Source organism: Trifolium pratense, linkage group LG2 (assembly GCF_020283565.1).
Source record: "Trifolium pratense cultivar HEN17-A07 linkage group LG2, ARS_RC_1.1, whole genome shotgun sequence".
Taxonomy (NCBI): domain Eukaryota; kingdom Viridiplantae; phylum Streptophyta; class Magnoliopsida; order Fabales; family Fabaceae; genus Trifolium; species Trifolium pratense.
In genome coordinates this window covers 4524849-4550594 of record NC_060060.1, presented here as the reverse complement: position 1 = coordinate 4550594, position 25746 = coordinate 4524849, and the positions used below count along the sequence as shown (strand labels likewise).

The window sequence follows — 25746 nt, the reverse complement described above, 5'->3', positions numbered from 1 at the left end:
TTTTGATTAACGAATTCCATCAAAAATAAATATTCAAAAGAGTGTTCAAATTCTGAATCATCATAGACTCTTGAACTAAAATTGGAGGGTTAAATAGTGTAGCACAAATCGTAGATATTTGAGTCCCTTCATTTGGTCTGGATTCGATCATCAGCAATATTTGTTAGAAGAGATCAATTCATTAAACGACTCTCAGTCACCTCGACGTGATTAATATCTCGCAAAGAATACTTTTATTTTACAAAAAAAAAAAAAATTGGAGGGTTAAATCCGAAAATAAAACAGTGACTTTGATTTAAACATAATTGCAATTTCCCCCTTTGGGATGAGAGTGAGAGTGAGAGTGAGAGTGAGAGTGAGACAGAGCAGAGCATGTCAATGGCAGCTGTTGTTATACCCATCGTATGTCGGTCTCCGCATAACACGCTAACAAACTGTTTCAATCTCTGTCTTGGGTTATCCTCTCATGTTCTTCACAATCCTCAGAAAATCCCAACCCTTTTCTTAACACCCTTGAAAAGAACCTGCACTACCCATGTCATTTGTCATGCTAAAAAGGTATGTTTCATTTTTTAATCTTAACTTTGTTCACTTGTTTTTGATAAATTTCAGATTTTTCTTTTTGAAATTACTATTTTTTGTATATATTATACTGAAATTAGCTTTACATTAGGCATGATGAGGGGTGTTTGGATTAAAGTTTGTATTAGTTGAACTATGTTTGCAATTTGTGTTTGTGTTTACCAATGTAATGTGATAGAATTTGAATCTTAGAGAGACAAACTTTTCAATGAATCGTGTTGCAATTTGTGAAGCACTGACAACGGACATAACACTGACACTGAAACTAGTAATAATTTGAGAAAATGTGTTGGTGTCGTGTTAGAATCGGACGTGTTGGTTCTATTTAGACTGCAATTGGATTATGAATAGTGGTTGAGAGAAAGTAGAGGAGTTAATTTTGTTTGAGCTAAAGATGATTATACCTTTCATTGATGCTCACTGACAAACTTAATACTACCACTCATATGTCTTAGAATTTGGGTTGGTTTAACTCAACCTTATGAAACCGGTTTGTAAGGTGAGGACTGCCTCCACTTATAAACATATGTTTAGGTCATCTCTCATGCAATGTGAGACTCTTAGCACATGTCTATGTAAGTTTGAGCTAGGCCCAACTCAAAATTTTAAGATGGTATAAGAGCCTATCTAAGATCCGTTGAGCCACCTACTATCAGGTTTCTGCTGTTGGGCCACACAACAAATGTCCAATCCTGGGCGTGGGTGGTGTGTTAAGAGTTCCAAATTGGAAGACATAAGCTCTAAACATGAGTTTATAAGTAGGGACAATTCTCACCTTACAAACCGGTTTTGTAAACTTGAGTTAAGCTCAACCAAAATTCTAAGAATATGCAAGAGAGAGTAAATACAAACTTCTTACAAACTATCACCACTCATGCCACCTTACCAGAATATACTAACAAGTAACAAACTTGAAAGGTAAAATGCTTACAAACCAAGGTTTTTGTGAAATTATAAGAGCTTGAGAAATAACCCAAATCAAGAGTTAAAAAGTTAAAACTGAAGATGCTACAGCAGAAAATTAAAACATTCATATTCATGTTGTCAACTTGTCACAATTAAATGTAAGTTTAAGTAAATTTCATATCGCACGCTTTGGTTTGGTAGTCTGCCACAACTGATTTACGTTTAGTGCTTGTTCACCTCTAACATATGTGATAAAATGAAATTTGATTGGTTGAGGATACTTGATACATACTTGATACTACACAAAAAATTATTAGATTTATATTTATATTGTAGTATAACGAATATGAGGTAAAATACTATCAAAAAGAAAATATGAGGTTAAATAGTGAATGAAATTCCCTAACGGAAAATAGATAAAGCAAAGTGTCAACCAACGTTTGAAGCCAAATTTCGTTATTTTGGCTTGAAAAAGTAATTTTTCTCCTAAACATCCGTTGTGAATGATGAAATAAACATATGCACTAACAATGTGTTATTTGGTTTTTTGTTCACTTAAAGGAAGAGAAGTTGGTGGTTGTTGGGGGTGGAGCAGCAGGGGTGTATGGAGCAATTCATGCTAAAACTATTGCACCTCACCTAAATGTAGTCATTATTGAGAAGGGAAAGCCTCTTTCCAAGGTCTGTGACTGTATCATTTTTCTTTTTATTGCATGTGTTGTATTCAATGCTGTTTTCTTGTTCTCTTTAGTTTTGTTTCTCGTCTTATGGTTTTATTTTGCAGGTGAAAGTTTCTGGAGGTGGCCGGTGCAATGTGACAAATGGGCATTGTGTTGACAATTTGGTAAATTCTCCTTTCCTTGTGATTCAAAAAACACTTGTTTTAAAGAATAATTTGTATGTCATGCCAGTGTAAACCTTTTTACACTATCAACCAAGTAACTCGGTGTTTGGAAGATGATTAGTTTGTAGATTTTGGCAGAAAACTATCCAAGGGGTCACAAAGAACTAAGAGGATCTTTCTTTAATGCGCACGGTCCAGTGGATACCATGTCTTGGTTTTCCTCTCATGGAGTGGAACTGAAGGTTGTTCTTTGAAAAGCCTCTTGTTACTCGTTTCTGTTTCTAGTGTATGTTTCTGATTTATGATCAACTTCTTATAGATTGAGGATGATGGTAGAGCATTTCCCGTCAGCAATAGCTCTTCTTCAGTAATTGATTGTCTCATGTCTGAAGTAAATAAATTGGGAGGTATGTTGACTTGGGGCCTTTTTCAATTGGCTTATTTGATCTTATCAACTGACATAAATATTTGTGAGATTATTTGGGAGAGTTACAGAAGCAGCTTATGAAACATTCATAAGTTGTTTTTAGCTTATTTCCGTAAGCTCTCCAAGACAACTTTTGAAAACAATTCATAGCTGATGTGAAAATAGTCTGACTTTATTTTATCTTTTAATCTTTTGTTATAGAAATAGCATATGCATTTGATTTTAAACTTATATGATAAGTGCTCGTACTATAAGTGCCTTTTAGAAATGTTAACCTGCATAATTCCTATCAACATGAAATTGATTGATAAATTATTGGAAGTCATAAATTATTGCAGTTTTACATTAATTTCATTTCAGAATTTATGATAATGAACTTTTTGTTCTCGATTAGTTTCTATGCAGACCAAAAAAAATGTAACTGCGGTGTCTGTTTTATCTGATGGGAAATTCCTTCTTGAGATTAAGCAACTACCTTCCGGTTCTGCCGAACACGTTGAAGTTGATTATTTACTGATTGCTACTGGAAGTAACCGACAGGTTGTGGTCAAAAATTGATTATTTATTCATGAATTAGATTTGAGTTTTTAAATCAGTTTCTTTCTGTTATAGGGTTATCAACTTGCATCTCAGCTTGGTCATTCAATCGTAGAGCCAATGCCGAGTTTGTTTACGTTCAAAATTGGAGACTTGCGTTTGAAGGAGCTGTCTGGGGTTAAGTATCTACCAATCTTTGAACTTCTTGCATTCTAATTTGAAGAAACTTTCAAGTTCTAGGCTTTTTCTATACCGTTTTTACACTTTTTTGGACATAGCAATGTTTCTCTATAGCTTTTATGTGAAAGTTGCCATAATTTGTCGGTTAATTTATAGAGGATAGGGCTGAATAGCAGTCATGTTTGGTCGGTTACAGGTCCAAAAAGCTTAATATGTGAATAACGAAATTAATTAGTGGTTGCTAATTTTGCTAACTGAGATAAAATCCGATACATTTTATAACATTTGTTGAAGAGTATTGGTAGCTAAAATCACTATGTTCAACGGACAAGCTGAGAGTGTTGTGCAATGAATGGCTTACAGTATACCTTCCGGAGGTTTGTTGATAATACTTCTGGATGGAGCCATTTGGATTCTGTTTGTCTATATATACACTTGCGATTCTTCATTTAGGATATGTTTGGATTAGCTTATTTGAGCTTATCTACTAACATAAACACTTGTGAGACTGTTTTGGAGAGCTTACGGAAACAACTTATGACACGTCCATATGTTGTTTTCAGCTTATCTCCATAAGCTCCAAGATAGCTTATGAAAATAGTTTATTACTTACATCAAAATAATTTTACTTTATTTTACTTTTTGTCATAGAAATAGCTTATATATAAACATTTATATGATAAGGCTTATGCTATAATTGGTTTAACTAAGTAGCTTATCCAAACATAGCCTTGGTCATCTCACTATCTACATCATGTAGGCAATTTAAACTTGTTATTAGGACTGGTGATTGATTATATAATTATTTCATTGTCAGGTTACATTCCCTAAAGTTAAAGTGAGACTAAAATTGGATAATCTCCAAAGGAATGTACCTCAACTTACACAGGTATGTTTTCGCTTTGTCATTGCGACAGATCAAATAGTGAAAAAAATTATGAACAATATTTTGAAACTCTACCAGGTCGGTCCAATGTTAGTTACACATTGGGGACTCAGTGGGCCGGCTATTCTTCGGTTGTCTGCTTGGGGTGCTCGCTATCTGTTCAGTTCAGGTTACAAAGGTAAACGAAAGTCTTTTCCCTCCGTATTTGGATTCTCTATAATCCTTATGGAATTGAAATCGGTGATGTCAAATAGCGGATATAGCAGCACTATAGGGCTATAGCGTAGCAGAATATCGACACACTTCTGTTGTTCCATGATAGTAGCGTTATTGTACTTTAGCAAAGTTGAATATGAACAAAACACTATTTTCTCCGATACGTGATCATCAACACTGATTGAAATGAATAGTTTAAGACTTCAATACATTTACAAATCATTGTAACATTTGCTAGGATTTATAAAATATTTCCATTCAACTGAATGCTTTTTCAATTTGAAACTCTTTCGTAGGATTTTACACTGTCCCTTTTTTCCTATTACAGAAATTGCTGTCATTTTGATGCAGGGAGACTTGTTGTAGATTTTATCCCTGATGTGCATGTCGAAAGTTTGAAGACCATGCTTTCCCGTCACAAGCTTCAATTTGCGGTAAATTATAGTTCTTTATGAAGTTGTATCTTTCCAAAGAAAAAGGTCCTTTCCACAATTTGTTACTTAAGTTCAAAAGCTAACATTAAATTTTAACGGTAAAAATTTTGATCATAGACTGTAAGTGCTTCGATCATAGGCTATTACATTGTAAATTTCAACTACCACCTTTCACTTAAAGATTGCGACCGGTTGCGTTTGGAATGATTGTAGTAAGTTGTTTTGCTTGTACCTTTGCAGAAACAAAAAGTGATCAATTCGTGGCCGCTTGAATTTGGCATAACAAAAAGATTCTGGAGCTATGCGTTGGAACGGCAGGTTTTATAAATATTTCTATTTTTTTTTTTATAAGTGTACATTTTAATAAAAAAAGAAAAATTCTTTAGAAACTATATAAAGAGACTATTTCATTTGCAGGGTTTAAGTGGAGATATCTTATGGGCCTCAATTTCAAATAATTCATTGATGTCCATTGGTTCTTTGCTAAAGGATTGCACATTTGAAATTACAGGCAAAGTAAGATTTCCTAATATTATTTATGATTTATTTTGTAGTAAATGTCCAATTTTCTCCCTCATATTATAAATATTTCAAAATGATCCCTAGAATTGTAAAATATTAATCAGGTTTGTCCTATCTGTTATATAATGCATCCTTGACATCATTCACTTAGCTTCAAAATTCAAAGCATCCTTGAAATTACTAGCTTAATGTCAATATACTCCTCGCAAATACTAAAGAGGGGGCGAATCTAGTTTTACAATTTCAGGGTCATTTTGAAATTTTTCTAATGTAGGGGACTAGGTTGATACAGTCCTACAATTTTGAAATTTATGTTATGAAGTACTATATTATTGATTTAACATGTTTTCTATTTTGTGGTAATAAAGGGTCCATTTAAAGATGAATTTGTCACTGCTGGTGGTGTTCCCTTATCCGAGGTTCTCTTTCTTGTCTCGCTATTTCTCTACTTCACCCCTTACATTTCCATTTGACTAGAAATTTCATTCAGCTAAATCTTTTTTTCTTTTTTTTTTTTTTGCTTGAAGATTTCGCTTAATACAATGAAAAGCAAAATTTGTTCAAATCTGTTCTTTGCTGGAGAGGTAACATATGTTTTTTCATTTAAATTTTCTGAGAAGTATCATGTGAACACATACACCGAACACAATATTGACACTGACACGTAGACATCGATAAAAAAAAATTTAAAAATGAAAATCATTGAGTATAACCACATGTGTCAATGTCGTCTCAGTGTCTGACATTGTCACGTGTTGGTCAAGCATCTATAACTATTTTATTGTGATCTAATTGATGTCTATGTTGCAGATACTGAATGTTGATGGAGTAACTGGTGGTTTCAATTTCCAGGTAAAATACATGTGATTAAAATAAAGCAATCTTGTTGCAAATTTTTTTCCTTATGTTCCACTTACCCCTTTAAAACATCAACTGTCAGTAGAATAATAATATCATTTATTTATCCGATTTATCCTTCCAGACATGAGAAAAAACGTTGTTTTCCCCTTCTAGATTAACAAATCCGGAGGGTGTGGTTTTTAAGAAACTAATGTGTAGGGGGTGTTAAAAGTAGCTCTCTTATTTAAAAAACCATGAAAGTCGATAGCCCGTTATATTGAATACCCGATTGGTTAGGTTAGTAGAAGCAAATTATGTCCGTAAATTGAGAAAATGTGTACAGGAGGAGCTTTTCTCGTCTCCAAATTCACTTTGCAAGTATACAAAGGACCTAGTTAAATGAAAAACCACCGTTTTTGTGCCGCCCAGATGTGTACTTTACGATTAAAGGACCTAGTTAAATGACAATCTTCAAGTACCTTTGGAACTTCCAAGTGTTGTTTGATTTTTGAAGTCTACCATAGCCTAGGTAAGTCTTAGGGTATACTTGAGTTTTTGAAGGACCAAGTCTATATTTTGGTGTATATTTGATATTTTAAAAGAATAGCATTGATAAATGATCATATAAAAGCCATTGGAATTGTTTTATTGGTGAGGATTTTGGGTAGCACGCGTGAGGTCTTAGATTCAAAACGCATTGCCTTCCTTCTAAAGTTGTACACCAAAATAACATTTCAATCCCTTTTAATTTATTTTTTTAACACATGAGGTCTTAGACACTGTTTAGCATTTCCCAATAAAAAATAACCAGCAAATATCGTCATAATGTTCTATCATACATCGTATATTTATCCAAACCGTTGACCTCAAGGTCCTTATTGATAGTTACTCCTACAGCTTTTTTGGTCTTTCTTTGCCTCTATCAATTGAATAACTTGAAGAGATAATTTACATAAACTTTATGTCATAAGAAAGAGAATAATTCAATATTAGGAATATGTAGCATAACTTGAGGGTCCATATTTTTCATAAACCACTAACTCATTCCCTCTATTAATTGATTGATGGTATACTCAAAACTCAAGAGCTTCATCCATATTTTCCTTTGTTCTTTATACAGAATGCTTGGTCGGGTGGATTTACTGCAGGAACCACAATTGGTGGATTAGCACTTGATTCTTGTATTATAGGTTCAAAGTGAAAGCTAATTTGTAAACTTCTAAACGGGTAGTGTTGGTGTTGCATCATGCTTTTTTGGCCAACTTGTTTTTTTCCTTTTTGGTGTGTCGAAGAACAAGTATATTTATTATATTCTTTTTGGATTTTCTTCTTTATTCTATTTTTTTAGTGATTTCATCAAATGACAAAGATAAATTCAATTAGCATATTTTCCCCATGAGTTTATTTCAATTGGTACGGATGTCGTGTTATATACGCTGGATCTGGGGTTCGAATCCCGGACACTCCATTTATCCGTCTTTAAGGTGGAATTTCTAGCCACTAGACCACTTGATAAAAAATAAATAAATAAATAAATTCAATTAGCATATGCAACTCCTGTTAGATGATATTTTTGGGGTTTGCATGCCTAGGAGCGTTGGCTTAATTCCTTTGTTTCTTTTTTTTTTTTTTTTTTCTGTTTTGGGCTTTGACCCTCTTTGTACTAAAAAAATTCAATTAGCATATCTTTTTTTAAATCTAATGCTATCTTAGTGTAGCTTTTTAAAAAAAATATCTATTTCAATATTTAAAAGAGGATGTCTAGAGTCGCCTACTGGGGTAAAAAACTATTTACCCTATTTAGAAACTAATTTCATTTGCATATTCATTTTCAAAATTCATTTATAAACAAGTGATTTTCTATTTGGTTCTACATTGGGTATAAATTATTTAATTTTGGATATGTTTATGTGAAAGACGGTTAAACATTTAACTTAGGACTGCAAAGAGAGAGCGGGTGTATTACAAAAAAGGGAGTGCAAATAAATAACTTGGACTGCGAAGAGAGAGCGGGTGTATTACATAAAAGGGAGTGCAAATAAATAACTTGGACTGCAAAGAAGTCAAGAAACTATACTTTATGTTTCAAGTCTTCGACAAGTCCACAAATTTGCTTAATGATAACAAATGAATCAAATTAATGTTACTAATAGGGTTGAAGATCCTAGCATGTTGAGAATCTGTAGGAATCTGCGGGAATAAAAACGAAAAAAAATCTTCCATAGTGGAAAATATAGATGGGAGAATGGACATTTTAAGTGACATTCCCACTCCGCTCTATTGACATCTCTACGTGAAAGTCGCATGGTACTTTTCAAAATAATTTCAAGAATTTTATTCAACAAGTCGATTAAACTAGTCACTTCGTAAACAAAGTTTGTGAGATTGAATATTGATCCCGTTAAAAATGTATATATGGAATATTGCATATTCGGTCAAAATAAATATAATAAAAAGAAGATGGAATATTCATTCTTTAATTTTATATTTTCGTCAAAACAAAAAAAAAAACAAATCTTTAATTTTTTTATGAAAGTTGGAATATTCATTGTCACAATGCCAATTAATTTAAACACACACCAGGTTGCTAAAGTAATGACCAAGAAGTATAGACACAAAGACTACACAAATCCATTTAAAATATTCTAGTAGTGCCTTATTAAAATAATAATACTATAAGAAAGGATAATCAAGTTTCAAGTGCAACACAACAACACAACATGTTAAATTAAGATTTCTTGAGTCTATCAAGAACATATGCAGTTGGTTTATCACAAAATTATATTGTAAATTATCATCAAATTTATGTTGGTTTTTTTCTGACTTTACATGATATGTTTCCTAGCTAATATAAAATTTTCACCAACTACAAAGAGATTGCAACATGATGCAAAACAATAGTTATGCATTTATAATGGCAACAAAACAAAAAGAGAAAAAGGGTTGGGAAACCTGTGGACTTGAGTCAATGATCTCATATGTGGGGGACCTTGAAAAGGAAATGGACATCTAATATTTGGTGCTTAACAAATCACATATCATATCACAATTCCATTAATGTGTACTTATCTAAACAACAAATATTGCCTATTTTTTATTATGAAAACAGTTGGAATTGATAGTTAGGTCTAACTCATTTCTAAAAATTGACTTGTAAAGTGAGAATTTGCCTTTATTTTATAAACTGATATACATGTCATTTCACATATGATGTGCCAAAAAATATGATGTGTCAAACGAATCTTAGAGAAACTCTGATATCATCTTAGAAATGAGAGTTGTGTCTAACACAACCCTACAAAATTGACTTGTAAAGTGATGATTGTCTTTATTTTATAAATTCATACACAGACCATCTCACATCCGATGTGAGAATTCTTAACAAAAATATATTAGATCACTTCATAAATTATATTTTCTAGGTGCGGAATGGTTCTCCTCTCTCAATCAATTTTTTTATTTTGCCAAGTAGCCTAATGACAAGACTTACACATTTAAATATGGAAAAACGTGAAATCCGGTGTTCGAGCCTCGATCACTCATTTATATATGAGTCAGAAAACAAACCCATAAGCACTTGTTTAAAAGGTTCAAATATAAATGACAACATAGTGTCCTAATTTTTAATATAACAAAACAATGGAAGATGATTGGTTTATCACTAAATTATATTATACAGTATGTATTATAAATTATTATAAACCAACATGATGAGTTCTTCTCATTTTGCATGATATGTTTTCCCCAATGTAAAATTTTCACCAACTACAAAAGGGATTGCAACATGATCCATCCATAGCACGATTTATGCATTTAAAATGGCAACAAACAAAAAGAGCAAAATATGGTAGAAACTAGAAAGGGTTGGAAACCTTGTTGTGGGACTATGATCTCATATGTGGGACCTTGCAAAGCAACCAAATATCTAATATTTGGTGCTTGACAAATCACATATCCTATCACATTCGATTGGTGTGTACCTATCCAACCACAAATATTGCCTCATTTTTTTATTACTCCCTTATCCCAAAATATAAGATTAATTTAGATAGTACCCACGTTAATACTTAATTTTGATTACGAATATTTTTAATTATGTATTAATAAAAATTATACAAATTTGATATTTTGAAAATACTTCTCGAAACAAATCAAACAAGAACTTATATGATAATATTTACATTTATATATTTTTAGAAAAATACGGTCAAAACAAGACATATGAATAGTGCATTTAGTCAAATGAGATCTTATAAAATGGTACATATTAGTTTTTTTTTTCTTTTCTGTAATTGTCGTGTGATTTTTACTATCGTTTAGTGGTGATTATCTTTAATGAAAAATCCTAGATGCATAGATGGTGATGTAGATGCAACCAACTCATCTAAAGATCCTTTGTATGAGATAGGAAGTTCCGTGACTAGGTCCAAGAGTATGAGGATGAATCAAGCTTTACAAAGCCTAATCATTGAGATCCAAGAAAAAGAAGGTCGATATTCATCGGAGGCTTAACCAACTTGGCTCAATTTTTTACAATTTGATGAAGATGCTTTGAGCTCAATTTGAAGCTCAATTAACATAATAATCATTCATGGACTGATTTATAGTCTAATAATATTGCACTAAATAGAAAACAATTAAGTCTAATTTTCTTTATTTTTTATTGCAATTTTTTGTTTTTGGTATTGGAAGGATTTTTATATGACCTTTGGCTTTCTTCTAGCCTCTTTAGATGCTTCTTAGTGGTGCATTAAGTCATTATAGTGGCTAGTGAGAATTTATAAATATGTTAGTGCTCATTTTTTAATGCCTATGATGAATATATGTTAATAGACAATAAATCCTACTATTTAAGATTATGCTAGGGCTCTCGTGTACTTCTCAAATCACAACTTGAAGTTTAATCAAATTTGAAAGTTTTCTATTGTGGAAACTTTTCCTTTGTTCATGAGATAAGAATTTCATAGAATCATAGTATTGGTTCTACCGGTAGTTCGCGATAACGGTCGTACTTCTTTTGATAACTTTGATTCTACCAACATGTCGTGATTATGGTCATTTTTTTTACTTGTTTTCAAGATAATACTAAGCAGTCGTTTATCAAATAATTATCCCCGCTCAATCGATTTTTATTTTATGTAAGAGTCATAAACCGAAACCGCTACTTACTTAAAGGGAGCAAAATCATTTACTGCTTGATATTTTAACCTAAAAATATTGATAACTATTATTACCCCGGCTAAATTTTCAAACAACATGCAAATACAAATAAGCCCTTACTCGATGAACAAATATTTGCTTAAAAAAATAAAGAACAAATATTCAAAACAGTTAGTCAAAAAAAATATTCAAAACAGTTATTTTATGCTTTTCAAAAGAGTTATTAAAAAATAAACAATTATCCTCACAATGACACAGAAAGCAATTACACACATAAACCTAAAAGTTTGTTTCACTTGGATGCTTCCTAACAAAAGGAATCAATAAATCCAAAAATTCAATTCAACTTGTTCACCTTTTTTCTGTTGTTGCATATTCAAGAATATTAAAACGTCCATTTCAAAACTTACATGAAGACCATGACAAAACCATGTGACGATTCAACATGAAGAATACTTTATTATTCCCACTTTTTTTTTTTTTATAGCATATGAAAATATATAAGCCGTAACCGTGCACGATAGGAAATTTCAATGTGTAAGATATTCTTTTTTTCTTCTTATAGAAACACTTTATAGAATATTGTTTTAAGAATTTAACTTAATTGATGAGCAAATATTTTAATTATGACAATGGAGCAGGAGCACTAATCCAATGATTAAATATTTTCGCTATATTTTGCGCTAACACTTTTATTTATTTATTTTTTAGTGCTCATTTTTAAATATATTTTATATATATATATATATATATATATATATATATATATATATATATATATATATATATATATATATATATATATATATATATATATCCCAAACAAAACTTTACCCAATATAAATATTAATTATAAAATAGTGCATTAAAAAGTGTATGATGTTAACATTATTTTTATTTGAATAAATTATTGAAATAGTCACTAATTTTGTAAGATGTTCTAAAAAGTCCCATAAAATTGTGCAGTTTTTTTTTTTTAAACAAAATTGTGCATATTTTTAAAAAGTTATTGAGCAGTAAAACATTTAAGTTCATCTTTATTTTTCCCCACCAACCACTTCCAAGAAGTCCTTTGAATTGTGTCAAAACATTCTTCAAGTATCGGGATTCGGGACCTAGTGGTTAGAAATGGAGTGTTCAGAATTCAAATATCGACCCTGCTGTTAAAATGTAACGTTCATGCCAACTGAGTTACACTCATATAAACATCTTTATCTTATTATTGATATATATATTATCAATGAAGTTTTATTTTTAACCATTTTTTATCCATTTATTTTTAATTTAGTCTCTATATTATAATAGATATTGTAATATTTCTATGAACCGAATTATTAATTATTTTTTCATATTTATATATTATGGGTATGGATTAAAAAATAAGGAAAAATGTAGACGCATTTAGCCCAACATGTAGATCAAATACATTTACTCTTTTTTAATTTTTTATATTTTGTTTCATACTCGTTTATTTTTTATATTTTGCAGTCACAGTCTTCTTCATCACTCAAACAGTTTGCGTCATTTTCTCGCTTCCATCTCACGTGTTTTTATAATTTTCCTCTTCCCTGAAAACGCGGTGATTCAGTTAAGCCGATTCATTTCCGTTATTTGCTACTACTTTCTCGCATTCGCGCCATTTGACTGCAAAAACACGAAAACGACTTTGTTTCTTCAACTCAAACGCAAAAAGCTCTTCTAAAAAGCGATTAATTAATTAATTAATTAATCACATCGTCGTATGATAGAGTAAATAACTGATTCCGTTCGTTTCTTTCATCGGAGATCATGGCGATTACAAAGAAAATCAAAATCGGCGTCTGTGTTATGGAAAAGAAGGTGAAATGTGGCTCCGAGGTTCTCTCTTTCTTTGCTCTTCACATTCCAACGTTTCTTCTTCCTCTTCTTCACACACTCTTTCTCTGTTATTCTGTTTCGCTTTTCACTTTTTGCGGTATATAACCGCAACACTTCAAATTGAAGTTGTGTGTGTTTAGTTGTATTAGTGTTAATCGATACGAACAGATAATAATTATATTTAATCACTTCTATTTTCTCAAAATTATTACCATTGTTTATGTATCAGTGTCATGAGTTTAAGAAATTGAAGCGAATTGGAATTCGGAGAAATGATTCGGAGAAATGTGTGTATATATGATACTAATACATACATGTGATTATATTCAGTTATTACCGGTGTTTATGTATCAGTGTCGAGTTTAAAGGATTGAAGCGAATTAGAAATAAGAGAAGTGTGTATATATGATAAGCTATGGATACATGTGATTACATTCGATTATTTTTATTTTTGATAAATCATGTAATTGTGTGTATAATACATTTGATCGCTTTTATTTTTTCAAATTATTACTGATGTCTACATGTCATTGTCGTGGCCAGTGAAGATGTGACTGATACTTTAGAGTGTTTGATTTCAGTGGCTCTGTTTTTCAGGTTTTTAGTTTTGGATTTTTGCAGGTATTTTCGGCGCCTATGGGACAGATATTTGATAGGTTACAAGCGTTTGGAGAATTTGAGGTAAGTTGAATGTGTTTGCTTTGCTTCTTTCAAGTTCTGTTTTGTTGATTTTGGAATTTTGGATTTTCAATGTTGATGAATGAATCTATTGGAAACAATGAATCTAATGGAAACATGGTAGAATTTGGATTATAAATATGATATAGTTATTTGGTGATTTATTTTGTGTTTTTCAAAGTTTGTTTTATTTATTTATATTCATTTACAAGTGATTCTTGTTATGTTATAGTATAATCACTTTGTTTAGTAATGTTCTGACTTTTTTATATAATTTAATAATGTTGTTATTTTGTTTTTCTATGTTTGTACCAACAAATAAAGAAACTGTCCATAAGTCCTACTCCTAGTTCAACTGGCAATGCCGATATCATTAGGCCAGACACTTTCACCCGGGTTCAACCCGGGACCTCGTAGTTGTGTGTGTGAGTTTCAGTAGTGCTTGAAACTATAAAAGAGTGATGCTTTTTCTGTGTAGATTAAGTTTACGAAATTTCATGAAATTTGAATATAACTAATCTTCAATTGATAATTTGATACACACATACAATTGTTTTGCAAAAGAAATAGTACAGCTGGTTGGTCTGTTATAGTGCATTCCATTTTTTTAAAGTATTTTTTGTCTATTTGTTTCTCTTGATATTTTGTATTATTTATAGGTTATACATTTTGGGGACAAGGTGATCCTTGAAGATCCAATAGAGAGGTACTATAGTTGATTTCAATTGCTGGAAACATTTTTTTAACTCTAAAAATTCTGGCAAGCAACTCTACTTAACTTGCATTACAGCTCCAATTCAAAATCTTTGATTTACACTTATAAATTTGCTGCTCAAGAGTTCGATGATTTCCATTATAAGCCGAGGACTGAGAATGTTGTAATGTGATAGCATGGATTATATTTTCACATGGTATATTCAAGTGATAGCGGAATTATTTTTATGTGTCGATGCCCTTTCAGTAATAAAATACTGTGTTATTTCAGCTGGCCTGTATGTGACTGTTTGATTGCTTTCTATTCCTCTGGATATCCCCTCAAAAAGGCTGAGGCGTATGCTGCTCTAAGGAAGTAAGTTTGCTTACCAACTTTTGTTGATTTTTGCATGTCCTATATCTTTATAGTAAATCACTAATCAGCTCTATAGGACATGGTAGTCAAATATTCGATTTGTGGACAAGGGAGTTTAGGTATATTTTTTTAGTAGTTTTGTATTGTATACTTTTAATGATATGCACACCTTTATATTGTTTACAACATACAATTTGTTTTCTGATTCTTTCAATCTACAATCATTCAATTTTGCTGAACATATTTTCAGAAGTAGTCTTGATTGTACTTTGTAGAAAAATAATAAGTGAATACTGTTATGTGTTATTCCTCAGCTCAAGGCTGATTTAAATAGGAAGAGTACAAACATAAAAGGAAATAATAGATAGGCTTAGAATCTCCTAGAAATAACAAACTAGGAAACTAAATATTTTCCAACACCCCCCCTCAAGTTGGTGCATAGATATCTATCATGCCCAACTTGCCGATCAAATGCTCAAAGGTGGGTCTTGCTAAGCTTTTGGTCAAGATATCTGCAGTTTGCTGACTCGAAGTTACAAAAGGTAGACATATGATTCCGGCATCTAACTTCTCTTTTATGAAATGCCGATCGATCTCAATATGCTTGGTTCTGTCATGTTGAACTGGGTTATGAGCTATGCTAATAGCGGCTTTACTGTCAGAGTATAATTTCAATGGAAGCTCAATTTTAATCTTAAGCTCTTCTAGGACTTTGTGGATCCATAATCCTTCACAAATACCTTGAGCCATAGCTCTAAACTCAGCTTCTGCACTACTTCTTGCTACAACTCCTTGTTTCTTGCTCCTCCATGTCACAAGATTACCCCAAACATAGGTACAATATCCGGAGGTTGATCTTCTGTCAGTGACTGAACCTGCCCAATCAGCATCGGTAAAGATAGACACATTTCTTTCATTAGTCTTCTTAAAAAATAATCCCTTTCCAGGATTTGCTTTCAAATATCGCAGTATCCTATAGACTGCCTCAAGATGTTCCTCAAAAGGAGAATGCATAAACTGACTTACTACACTAACCGAGAAAGCAATGTCAGGTCTAGTGTGTGACAAATAAATCAGTTTCCCAACCAATCTCTGGTACCTTCCAGTATCAACAGGAACACTACCTTCTTCCCAAAGTTTTGCATTAGGATCCATGGGAGTATCTGCTGGTCGACATCCACTCATTCCTGTTTCTTTCAATAAATCTAGAATGTATTTTTGCTGGGAAACTACAATACCATCTTTTGATCGAGCAAACCTCCATACCAAGAAAATATCTCATGGATCCCAAGTCCTTGATTTCAAAGTCTAATGCTAATTTCTCTTTTACTCTTGCCATTTCAACTATATCATCTCCAGTAAGGACGATATCATCAACATAAACAATTAGGACAGCAATTTTTCCATCTTGGGAGAACTTTGTGAACAAGGTGTGGTCAGCTTGTCCTTGAATGTACCCTTGTTTCTTCATGGAATAAGTGAACTTTTCAAACCAAGCTCTAGGAGACTGCTTTAATCCATACAAAGACTTATTTAGTTTGCATACATTTGATCCAAACTTGTCTTCAAAGCCAGGAGGAATGTCCATATATACTTCTTCTTCTAAATCACCATTGAGAAAAGCATTCTTAACATCCAACTGATGTAGGGGCCAATCTAAGTTAGCAGCAAGAGACAAAAGAATTCTGACCGTGTTCAATTTTGCAACAGGAGCAAAAGTCTCTGAGTAGTCTATACCATAAGTTTGGGTAAAACCCTTAGCCACCAATCGAGCCTTGTACCTTTCGATTGACCCATCTGAATTATACTTCACAGTAAACACCCATTTGCATCCAACCGTCTTCTTGCCATCCGGTAGTGTCATAACACTCCAGGTTTTGTTCTTTTCAAGAGCTTTCATCTCCTCAAGCACAGCTTCCCTCCACTTTGGAACTTCTAGAGCAACCTGTACATTTTTTGGAATCTCTACACTAGACAATTTTGAGGTAAAGGCAGAAAAAGACGAAGACAAATTTGAATATGATATAAAATTGGACAATGGGTATTTAGTGCAAGATCTAACAGGTTTTCTAACAGCCACAGGATCATCGATATCGGGATACAAAATACGACTCTCAGAAACAGAGATAGACTTACCTTTTCTTTTTTTAGGAAGTTGATCATCCCCCGGTTCAGATTCATGACAGTGTTGAGATGTGGACTCATCACTTTCTTTGTGATTCTTTCTCACAAAAATCTTTCCTTTCCAAGTCTTGTTTCCTGCTTCAAACCTATTATCTTTATATGACTCATTATTTTGTGGCATTTCAATTAGATCATCATTATCATTGTTTTCAAGATTCTCATTGTTTTCTTCATGAGAAAATGTAGGCTCGGATTCAACAAGCTCACTACTCATAACAGGAGTAGGATTAGATAAAGAATCATGGCCATTTTTCGTTGGTGCAGAAGTATAAGTCTTAGAACTTTGTGATACCGGCAAAGATAAATTATTAAAAAAACTCATGTCCTCAGTTTGAAACGAGTTAAAAAAAACTCATGTCCTCAGTTTGAGACGAATCTTCATTTAAATTTCCCCCCTGAAGATGCGTGTCAAAAAAAGGTTTGTTTTCAAAGAATGTAACATCCATGGTGACAAACATTTTCTGATTTTTTGGATCAAAACATTTATATCCCTTCTGGGTTGGAGAATACCCAACAAAAACACATTTTATAGCACGCGGTTCAAGTTTGCTAATATTCTTATGTTCATGAACAAATGCAGTGCAACCAAAGATTTTTAAGGTCAAATCGTTTGAAACACGATCATTAGGAAAACATTCTTTGAAAATATGAATTGGAGTTTTAAAATTAAGAACTTTGGAGGGCACTCTGTTAATTAAGTATGCAGCAGTTAAAACTGCTTCACCCCACAAATAATTTGGTACTTTACTTGCGAAAAGTAAAGCTCTAGCCACCTCCAACAAGTGCCTATTTTTTCTTTCTGCAACTCCATTTTGTTGGGGAGTGTTAGGGCATGAACTTTGATGCACAATTCCATTTTCACGAAAAAAATCACTCAACATTGTGTTAAAATATTCTTTGCCGTTATCACTTCTAAATACTTGAATATTTGTTTGAAATTGATTTTGCACCATTTTAACAAAATCTTTTACGGCCTGACAAACGTCAGATTTCCCCTTTAACAAGTACACCCAACAAACTCTTGAGTGATCATCTATAAATGTGATAAACCATTTTTTATGAGAAAGTGTACTCGTTCGGTTAGGGCCCCAAACATCACTGTGAATAACAGAAAAAGGTTTTGATGGTTTGTAGGGCTGTAATGGAAAATGAGAACGATGATGTTTTGCAAATTCACATGCTTCACATTTAAACAAAGATAAATCCTTATTACGAAATAACTCAGGAAATAAGTGTTTTAAATAAGGAAAACTAGGATGACCTAATCGTGAATGCCATAACATAACATCATCATTATTATTATTCAGAACTAAAAAAGATTCAAAGCATGAACTTATTGGTTTGGAAGGTAGTTGTGATTCAGGTTCAATGTCGAAGTAGTAGAGTCCTCCACTCTCCTTAGCACTACCAATCATCTTCCCCGAGTTCAAATCCTGAAAAACACAATGAGTACGAAAAAAATTAGTTTGACAATTTCTATCTTGGGCTAATTTACTGACAGACATGAGACTACAAGATAGATTTGGGACATGAAGAACATCTTTAAGGGTTAGACTTGGAGACAACACAATCGAACCTTTACCCGCAATGGCTGAAAAGGATCCATCCGCAATTTTTATTTTATGGTTACCTGCACATGGACTATAAGAAGAAAACAGAGTAGAATCACCTGTCATGTGATCACTTGCACCCGAATCTACTATCCAAGCACGACTGGGACTGACACTAAAAAGGGCAGAAGTACCTTTGGGGGCAACAGAGCCAGAAAGAGTGTTAGATTCAAGAATTTTGTACAGTCTGTCTAGTTGTTCCATCGTGAATGAAAGCTGAATTGAAGAAGACTGATGCTCTTGATCAGAATTACTGGCTTGGAATGTCTGACCCTCACCTCCACCTTTGTTCTTCTGATTTGAAGGTCGCGGAAGACCATGTAATTTCCAACATTGAAAAATAGTATGTCCCAAACGATGACAATATTTGCATTCACGACGGTATTTGAAAGTGGAATATCGTCGTCGAGAATAAAAAAACGTCATAATTAATAATCTTAGCCAAGTAGTACCGGAAGCAGCAAAGGAAAATTAACACCGGTGAACAGTACGCGTGAACAGTACCACGTGAACAGTGCGCGTGAACAGTACCCCGTGAACAGTACCAGCGAATGAACAGTACGTATGAACAGTACCACGGGTGAACAGTACCACGGGTGAACAGTACCGCACACAAAATCAGTTGTCGTGGTCAGATTGTAAACACGACGGCGGCTAGGGTTTTGCGGAAGCGAGACCCCCAAAATCGGGAGCTCTCGATACCATGTAGAAAATAATAAGTGAATACTGTTATGTGTTATTCCTCAGCTCAAGGCTGATTTAAATAGGAAGAGTACAAACATAAAAGGAAATAATAGATAGGCTTAGAATCTCCTAGAAATAACAAACTAGGAAACTAAATATTTTCCAACATACTTTATTACTAAAAATCATGATAAAACCTTGGAAAAATTGTGTTTACCATCACAAACTATGTCTGGGAAGCTCAAACACTCCCCAAAGGGTATTATTGATCCCTTTTGGAAGTGTTTGAAATCTCCATAGGGTATTATTGATCCTGTTTGGAAAGAAGAAAAGAGAATTTGTTAGGGAGACTTAAGCAGTCAGCTAGTCAGTTAGAGGGTTATCTTACATAATAATTAGGAGGATGTAAAGGTAAATGGGTCATTCAGATTTGTTAGCATTGGGTGATCATAGTCATGGCTCAATTGTAAGGGGAAAACACTTGGAGGATAGTTTATTGTGAATTTTTTCTGGTTTATATTTGGTTTCTGTTTTTAAGACAATGGTTAGGCTATGTATCATCTAATTTTTTAAGATAATCTCTCCGCATTTAGTATATCCCTTTGTTATTTTTTGTTGTGCTTTCATTTTGAATATTTGGATGCAAAGCCTTTATAGATCAATCTAAAAACTACTTATGCCTGTAATTCAGACCTTTCCTAGTAAATGAACTGGAGCCCCAATACCTTCTTCATGACCGAAGGAAAGTATATGAGGTAAGCGAGTTACATAATTTTTGTGCTTTAAATTCTATGTTAAAAGAAATTATGACAGACCTGGTAAGTGGAACATGTCACTCACTTAGAATTTTACTCACTTAAAATCAAATATTGTAGCTTTCTTGGTCTTGGACTATTCTGTTCCACCCCCTTTTCCCAGGATGTGCATCTAAATACAGGAAAAGAATAATTCTGTTTATTATTGTTAATAGTGAATGTAAGACAAATTACAAACATTATGCTATTTTTATTTCTGATATATAATATTTTTTTTATTATGTTTGATTTGGCTTCAAGCATCTCGAGTTGTTTGGAATCCCTGTTCCAAGATATGCCCTTGTAATTAGAGAAGTCCCATCCCAAGAACTTGATTACTTTATTGAGGAAGAAGATTTTGTTGAAGTTCATGGCATGCGCTTTTGGAAGCCATTTGTGGAGAAGCCTGTTGATGGTAAGCTTGTGTATACGAGATTGAAACTCTTCAATTTTTAACTTGTTTCTTTCATTTGATTTCTACAAAGCCACCCATGGATGCAAAAATATTCAGAATAAAATAGATATATTGCTACAAAGCCAACATGGGCACTGATTTGATATTCCAAATTAAGCACAAACAATTTGAAATAGATACCATTAACACACAATAGCTGGAATTGAGTGTAATGTAAATATTTGTTCACCATTGTGTCGTCTAGTATGCAAGACCTATAAAAAGGAGAAATATAATTTGCATCTTTTAGTCACAAATACCAACTCGATTCTAATCGACTATTGCATGTGTACGTTTACATGACTTGAAATAAGGGAATTCATCTAATTGACTGGATAGCATTGCTGAATTTTATGTAGAATAAAACAAATATCAGGTAATTGAATATTAAGTAGAGTCTGAATATATTATTGAAATAAAACTCAAGTACATTTATGGTATTAGATATATATGAAACATTAGAACTTGTACATCCATCACATAAGTCCTATCCTATGCAGCCTTTCCTCTTCAGAGATGTGTGGTCTTACAACTTTTGATGCTATGAGTTTTGGCATAACTTCCTATTACATTGGCATTTAGTTATGGAGTGCTTAAGTGAGTTTTGTTATTGCAGAATAAAGTCACCTAACATAGTTTCTTTTTGAACCATATGTTAAATGAATGAAAATTTTATCCTCCAAGATGCCCTTATTGTGCAAATATTTGAATTTTACATGTATACTTGATGATAGGAAATATATATTTTCTCAGAAATGGTAGTAACTTTTTTTTTTTGTGCCTTTGTGAAGCTGATAACCACAGTATAATGATATATTATCCCAGTTCAGCAGGTGGAGGTATGAAGGAATTATTTAGGAAGGTGAGCTGTAGGCTGAAAACTCACTCTCCATAAGTAGGTGGCTCATGAATGTAATATGTTCTAGAGGACATCCTTTTCCTACAGATTTGTTGAAAAGGTTGGGACTAGGCTGTTTTTGTTTTGGTTTGGCTACCTTCATATTTAATAAGCAGAAGAGTTGGATTTTATTAGCTTTAATCAACGTAATAAGAATAAACGTATTATAATTTTAAGTGGATGGGTTAACTTGGTCGGATTATTCTTGTTCTATCTCCTTTGATTATATATTGCAATACAATCTTTGAAAAACAGATATCTTTTGTTAACAAATTAAAAACATTTATTGGCCTTCTCACAATAACATGAGCTTTGAGATAGTTTATTGCTCAACATACTTTTGGATCTGGTTTCCTTTCTTTCTTTTGAATCATATGACTGAAATATAATTAATGGACTTTGCCTGTCTTTTGGTGTTCTACAATCATAGGTTGGTAATAGGTCCAGTGAGTTCCATTCAGAGGTGCGAAGAGTGAGGCGTGAAGGGTCCTATATTTATGAGGAATTTATGCCAACTGGAGGGACAGATGTTAAGGTTTGGCAGTTTTAAAATTTATTTTGTTTTTATGTGCTTTTCTATTTTGTTGCAAAGTGTAGTTCAAATGTTTCTAAATATCTTCTACCTTATTAGAATGGTCTTTCTGAAGTTTGACAAATGACTGTAGGTGTATACAGTAGGTCCTGAATATGCTCATGCTGAGGCAAGGAAGTCCCCTGTTGTTGATGGTGTTGTTATGAGAAACCCTGATGGGAAGGAAGTATGTAACATTTGAAACATTTAATGGTTGTCTTAGTTAAAGATGTTAAGTTAATTTGTAGAAAGGGCAAACATAAACCATTGCCGATTTTATAGCCAGTTAGAATCTTTCTCAAAACAGAAATTTGACTTTTACTGAAGCATGCTAGAATCAAAGAAATATATCTTTTTTGTGGTGCATCCAAACCATATATCTGTTATTAGAATTAGAATTTATGAATGGAATGTGAACCCTATTGATTGTATCCGTAGGTTGGGGCGGTTTTGTTTTGTGACGTTTTCATTCGTTTAGGTTGCATGTTGCAACCATAGTTTGGTTTTAGATCCAGCATTGTTTTTGTCTTTCGGAATGTTGTGAAATAGTCTCTTGTGCAAACGAACCCTTTGTAGCACATTTTCTTTCTCCTCTACAAGGATCAGTCCTCGTTTGATTCTGTTGTGACCTCCTCCTATTAGCTTTTTATCAGCCAGTCATTTACATCCTGCTTTGTGCATTCACATTTCTTCATCCAGTGCTTCTCTTTCCCGTAGGTCTGTTTCTCTCTGCATGCAATTGTGGTTTGACCGGTCTTCTCCTGTAAGACCCTTTCCTGAAAAATCACCACAGCCACGTTTGGAATCCTCCGGCTGCAGTACAACTTTCTGGCCGCTTCTACAGCCCTGTTGTTTCCATTTTTTCTACAATACATCCTTGTAATGTAACAAGCTTAAAGCTTAGTATTTTTTAGCTTGACGGGGTGTTTGAATCAATGGTTCAAATTCATCTGTTGATTATTAGGTTTTAGAATGACAGATTAGAATTTTAATTATAATTAGCAAAGCATGTCGATTAGTTTTTATTCTATATTCAATAAAGTACATTTATAATCTCATTTGGCAGGTTAGGTATCCTGTGCTACTGACTCCAGCTGAGAAAGAAATGGCGAGAAAGGTTTGCATTGCATTCAGGCAATCGGTATGTTGTGTGAATCTGATAACTGTATGATACTGTGTTTTATTTATTTGTGATTATCTTCGGAATGATACTGTATTTTATTTATTTGTGATTATCTTCGGAAACATGTTTTCTGGATCATTTTTTGTTCAGTTAAATTTATTTATGTTCACTTTCATGACTGATCAGTAATCTTATTGTTGAATTGAAGTATTGATATATTCTGTATTTTAAAGCGGTTACTCTGTCTTACTAATTTTCATATTTCTATTTCTCTTTTCATCTGTAACTTGTTTTTCATGACTTCTTTGCCTTCTAACTGAAATTTGATCATTAGTTTGGAAAATATATTCTAATTCTTTTTGAAGACAACTAACCATCTTGAGAAGTTCTATCCTAGATTTCATAATGTTTCATAAAATGAATCTTGTTTCATTTAATTGAAAAAAATCTAGCTCCTTATTAAGTTCTCCCAACGAAATCCAAGTGAGAATTTTTTATTCTACTTTTTCACTTCATCTAAATTTTCAAGTCTTTGGACTATGGTCCTTGAGCTAAAGATTATGGTTGGTAAGATGTAGGCGGACTAAAGAAATTTCCACAATGATTTATGGATTTAGGTCTATTACACATAATATTATTTTGACAATAGGGTTTGAAATGACTTCTCTTTTGTGAGTAAAAATAAAGTAATTTATCTGTTCCTCTTCATGTCCTTCTATAATTTTTCTTGTTATCTGCAGGTTTGTGGGTTTGATCTCTTGCGAAGTGACGGACGCTCATATGTTTGTGATGTGAATGGATGGAGCTTTGTCAAAAACTCACACAAGTAACTCTCCGTAATTAGATTTTTTGGTGGCAGTTTGTTTTTTGATATTGGCAGCATGGTTCAAAATAGTACGTTATTAGCTACTTTCTTTTTGTTAATCAGATTATCTCTCCCATAGGAATTAGTTGAGTTGGCAATTTTATTGGATCTTCTATCCTTGACCTATATTGGCAAAAAAGTCTTAGATACTCGAAGATGATAAGGCTAAAGTGAACGATAAGCCGGAAACTTTTCAGCATTATCAAGTTCTCTCTTTTCTCTCAGTCTCACTCTCTGATTCTTAATGCTCTTTTAAGGAAAATTTTATTGAAAATTATCCTTTTTGTTTTTAATACATCGAGTTTATGATGCATAGTTTGTTTGTAACATTTTCATTTGCTGAAACTTACATTATTTTCTCCTTTTGCTATTAAAGGTATTATGATGATTCTGCCTGTGTGCTGCGGAAGATGTTGCTAGATGCAAAAGCTCCTCATCTTTCTTCGGCGATTCCACCTACTTTACCATGGAAAGTAAATGAGTCAATGCAGCCTCCTGAGCCACTAACTCGTCAGGGTAGTGCTATTAATGGCACTTTTGGACAAGCTGAGGAACTACGATCCGTAATTGCTGTAATTCGACAGTATGTTCTATTTCCTTTTTCATTCAATTAGTTAAATGTGATATTGTTTCCTATATACTCTTCTCTTTCTGCAGTGGTGATAGAACTCCTAAACAGAAGGTGAAGTTAAAGGTTACCGAGGAAAAGCTACTGAACTTAATAATGAAATATAATGGTGGCCGGCCAAGATCTGAGGTAACACTGTTTTGTGGAGTTTCAGAACAGTTTATTAAATAGTATATGAGCCACCGAGTTCTTAACCCCCTGTGGATGATCTAATGTTCTTCTGTAACAGACCAAACTTAAAAGTGCTGTTCAGCTGCAAGATCTGTTGGATGCCACACGAATGCTGGTTCCTCGCACTAGGTATTTTACCTGCATAGGCTTCAATATATCACATTAGTATCACATGCAACTCACCTTCAACTTCACACCCAAGATTAATCAAATTTCAGATGTTGTGAATGGTCTGCCACATTCTCAAAATATTTATATTGAGATTGCCCTTGCTTTCAACAAGAACATGGTTTGTTCAACTTTCTATTCTCACATTAATGCCTTTACTCACAATTTTAAATAGTGTGTGTGATTGTGATGATGAGATAAGGAGGAAAGGAAAGTAGAATCTACCTTTTCCTCCATGAAAAGAAGAATGATATTGTAGAAGGGAAATACAAAGGCAGGAGACAAGGAACGGAAAATATCGTAGATATATTACCTTTTTTTTGCCATGATTGGATTCAAATGTATCCTCTTCTGCTTGCAAGTAATAGTTGCAACCATTTTTTTAGTCGATACAATGTATGTTAAGCTGGAACCAGTTTTTTAGATGATACAATGTATGTTAAGATGGAGTTTTGAAT

At 33.1% G+C, this 25746-nt stretch overlaps 2 protein-coding genes across 9 annotated transcripts in view; both read left to right on the top strand.

The window, feature by feature from the left end:
* The first annotated feature begins 302 nt into the window (after nt 1–302).
* Nucleotides 303–7761, top strand: LOC123906452 (uncharacterized protein YtfP). The gene is made up of 16 exons (XM_045956364.1): nt 303–558; nt 2050–2169; nt 2273–2332; nt 2461–2574; nt 2652–2739; nt 3154–3299; nt 3372–3473; nt 4294–4365; nt 4441–4540; nt 4930–5012; nt 5253–5330; nt 5430–5528; nt 5903–5953; nt 6062–6118; nt 6345–6386; nt 7495–7761. The coding sequence occupies exons 1-16, from the start codon at nt 373–375 to the stop codon at nt 7573–7575; spliced, it is 1479 nt and encodes a 492-aa protein (XP_045812320.1). The 5' UTR covers nt 303–372; the 3' UTR covers nt 7576–7761.
* A 5250-nt stretch (nt 7762–13011) lies between these two features.
* The window catches only part of LOC123910181 (inositol hexakisphosphate and diphosphoinositol-pentakisphosphate kinase VIP2-like), a 29195-nt gene continuing 16460 nt past the window's right edge, over nt 13012–25746 (top strand). Inside the window, exons 1-14 of one of the 8 annotated variants that reach the window (XM_045961251.1) lie at nt 13012–13373; nt 14013–14072; nt 14729–14775; nt 15055–15138; nt 20308–20371; nt 20672–20825; nt 21656–21726; nt 22193–22297; nt 22428–22520; nt 23400–23474; nt 24197–24282; nt 24698–24904; nt 24979–25078; nt 25179–25249. In XM_045961251.1, the coding sequence (XP_045817207.1) occupies nt 13323–13373; nt 14013–14072; nt 14729–14775; nt 15055–15138; nt 20308–20371; nt 20672–20825; nt 21656–21726; nt 22193–22297; nt 22428–22520; nt 23400–23474; nt 24197–24282; nt 24698–24904; nt 24979–25078; nt 25179–25249 (1268 nt within the window). In that variant the 5' untranslated portion in view covers nt 13012–13322. Of the gene's footprint in view, nt 13392–14012; nt 14073–14728; nt 14776–14908; nt 14981–15054; nt 15139–20307; nt 20372–20671; nt 20826–21655; nt 21824–22192; nt 22298–22427; nt 22521–23050; nt 23213–23399; nt 23475–24196; nt 24283–24697; nt 24905–24978; nt 25079–25178; nt 25250–25746 lie in introns of those variants that run through there. The other 7 variants (XM_045961249.1, XM_045961252.1, XM_045961250.1 and 4 more) reach the window with 7 other exon arrangements.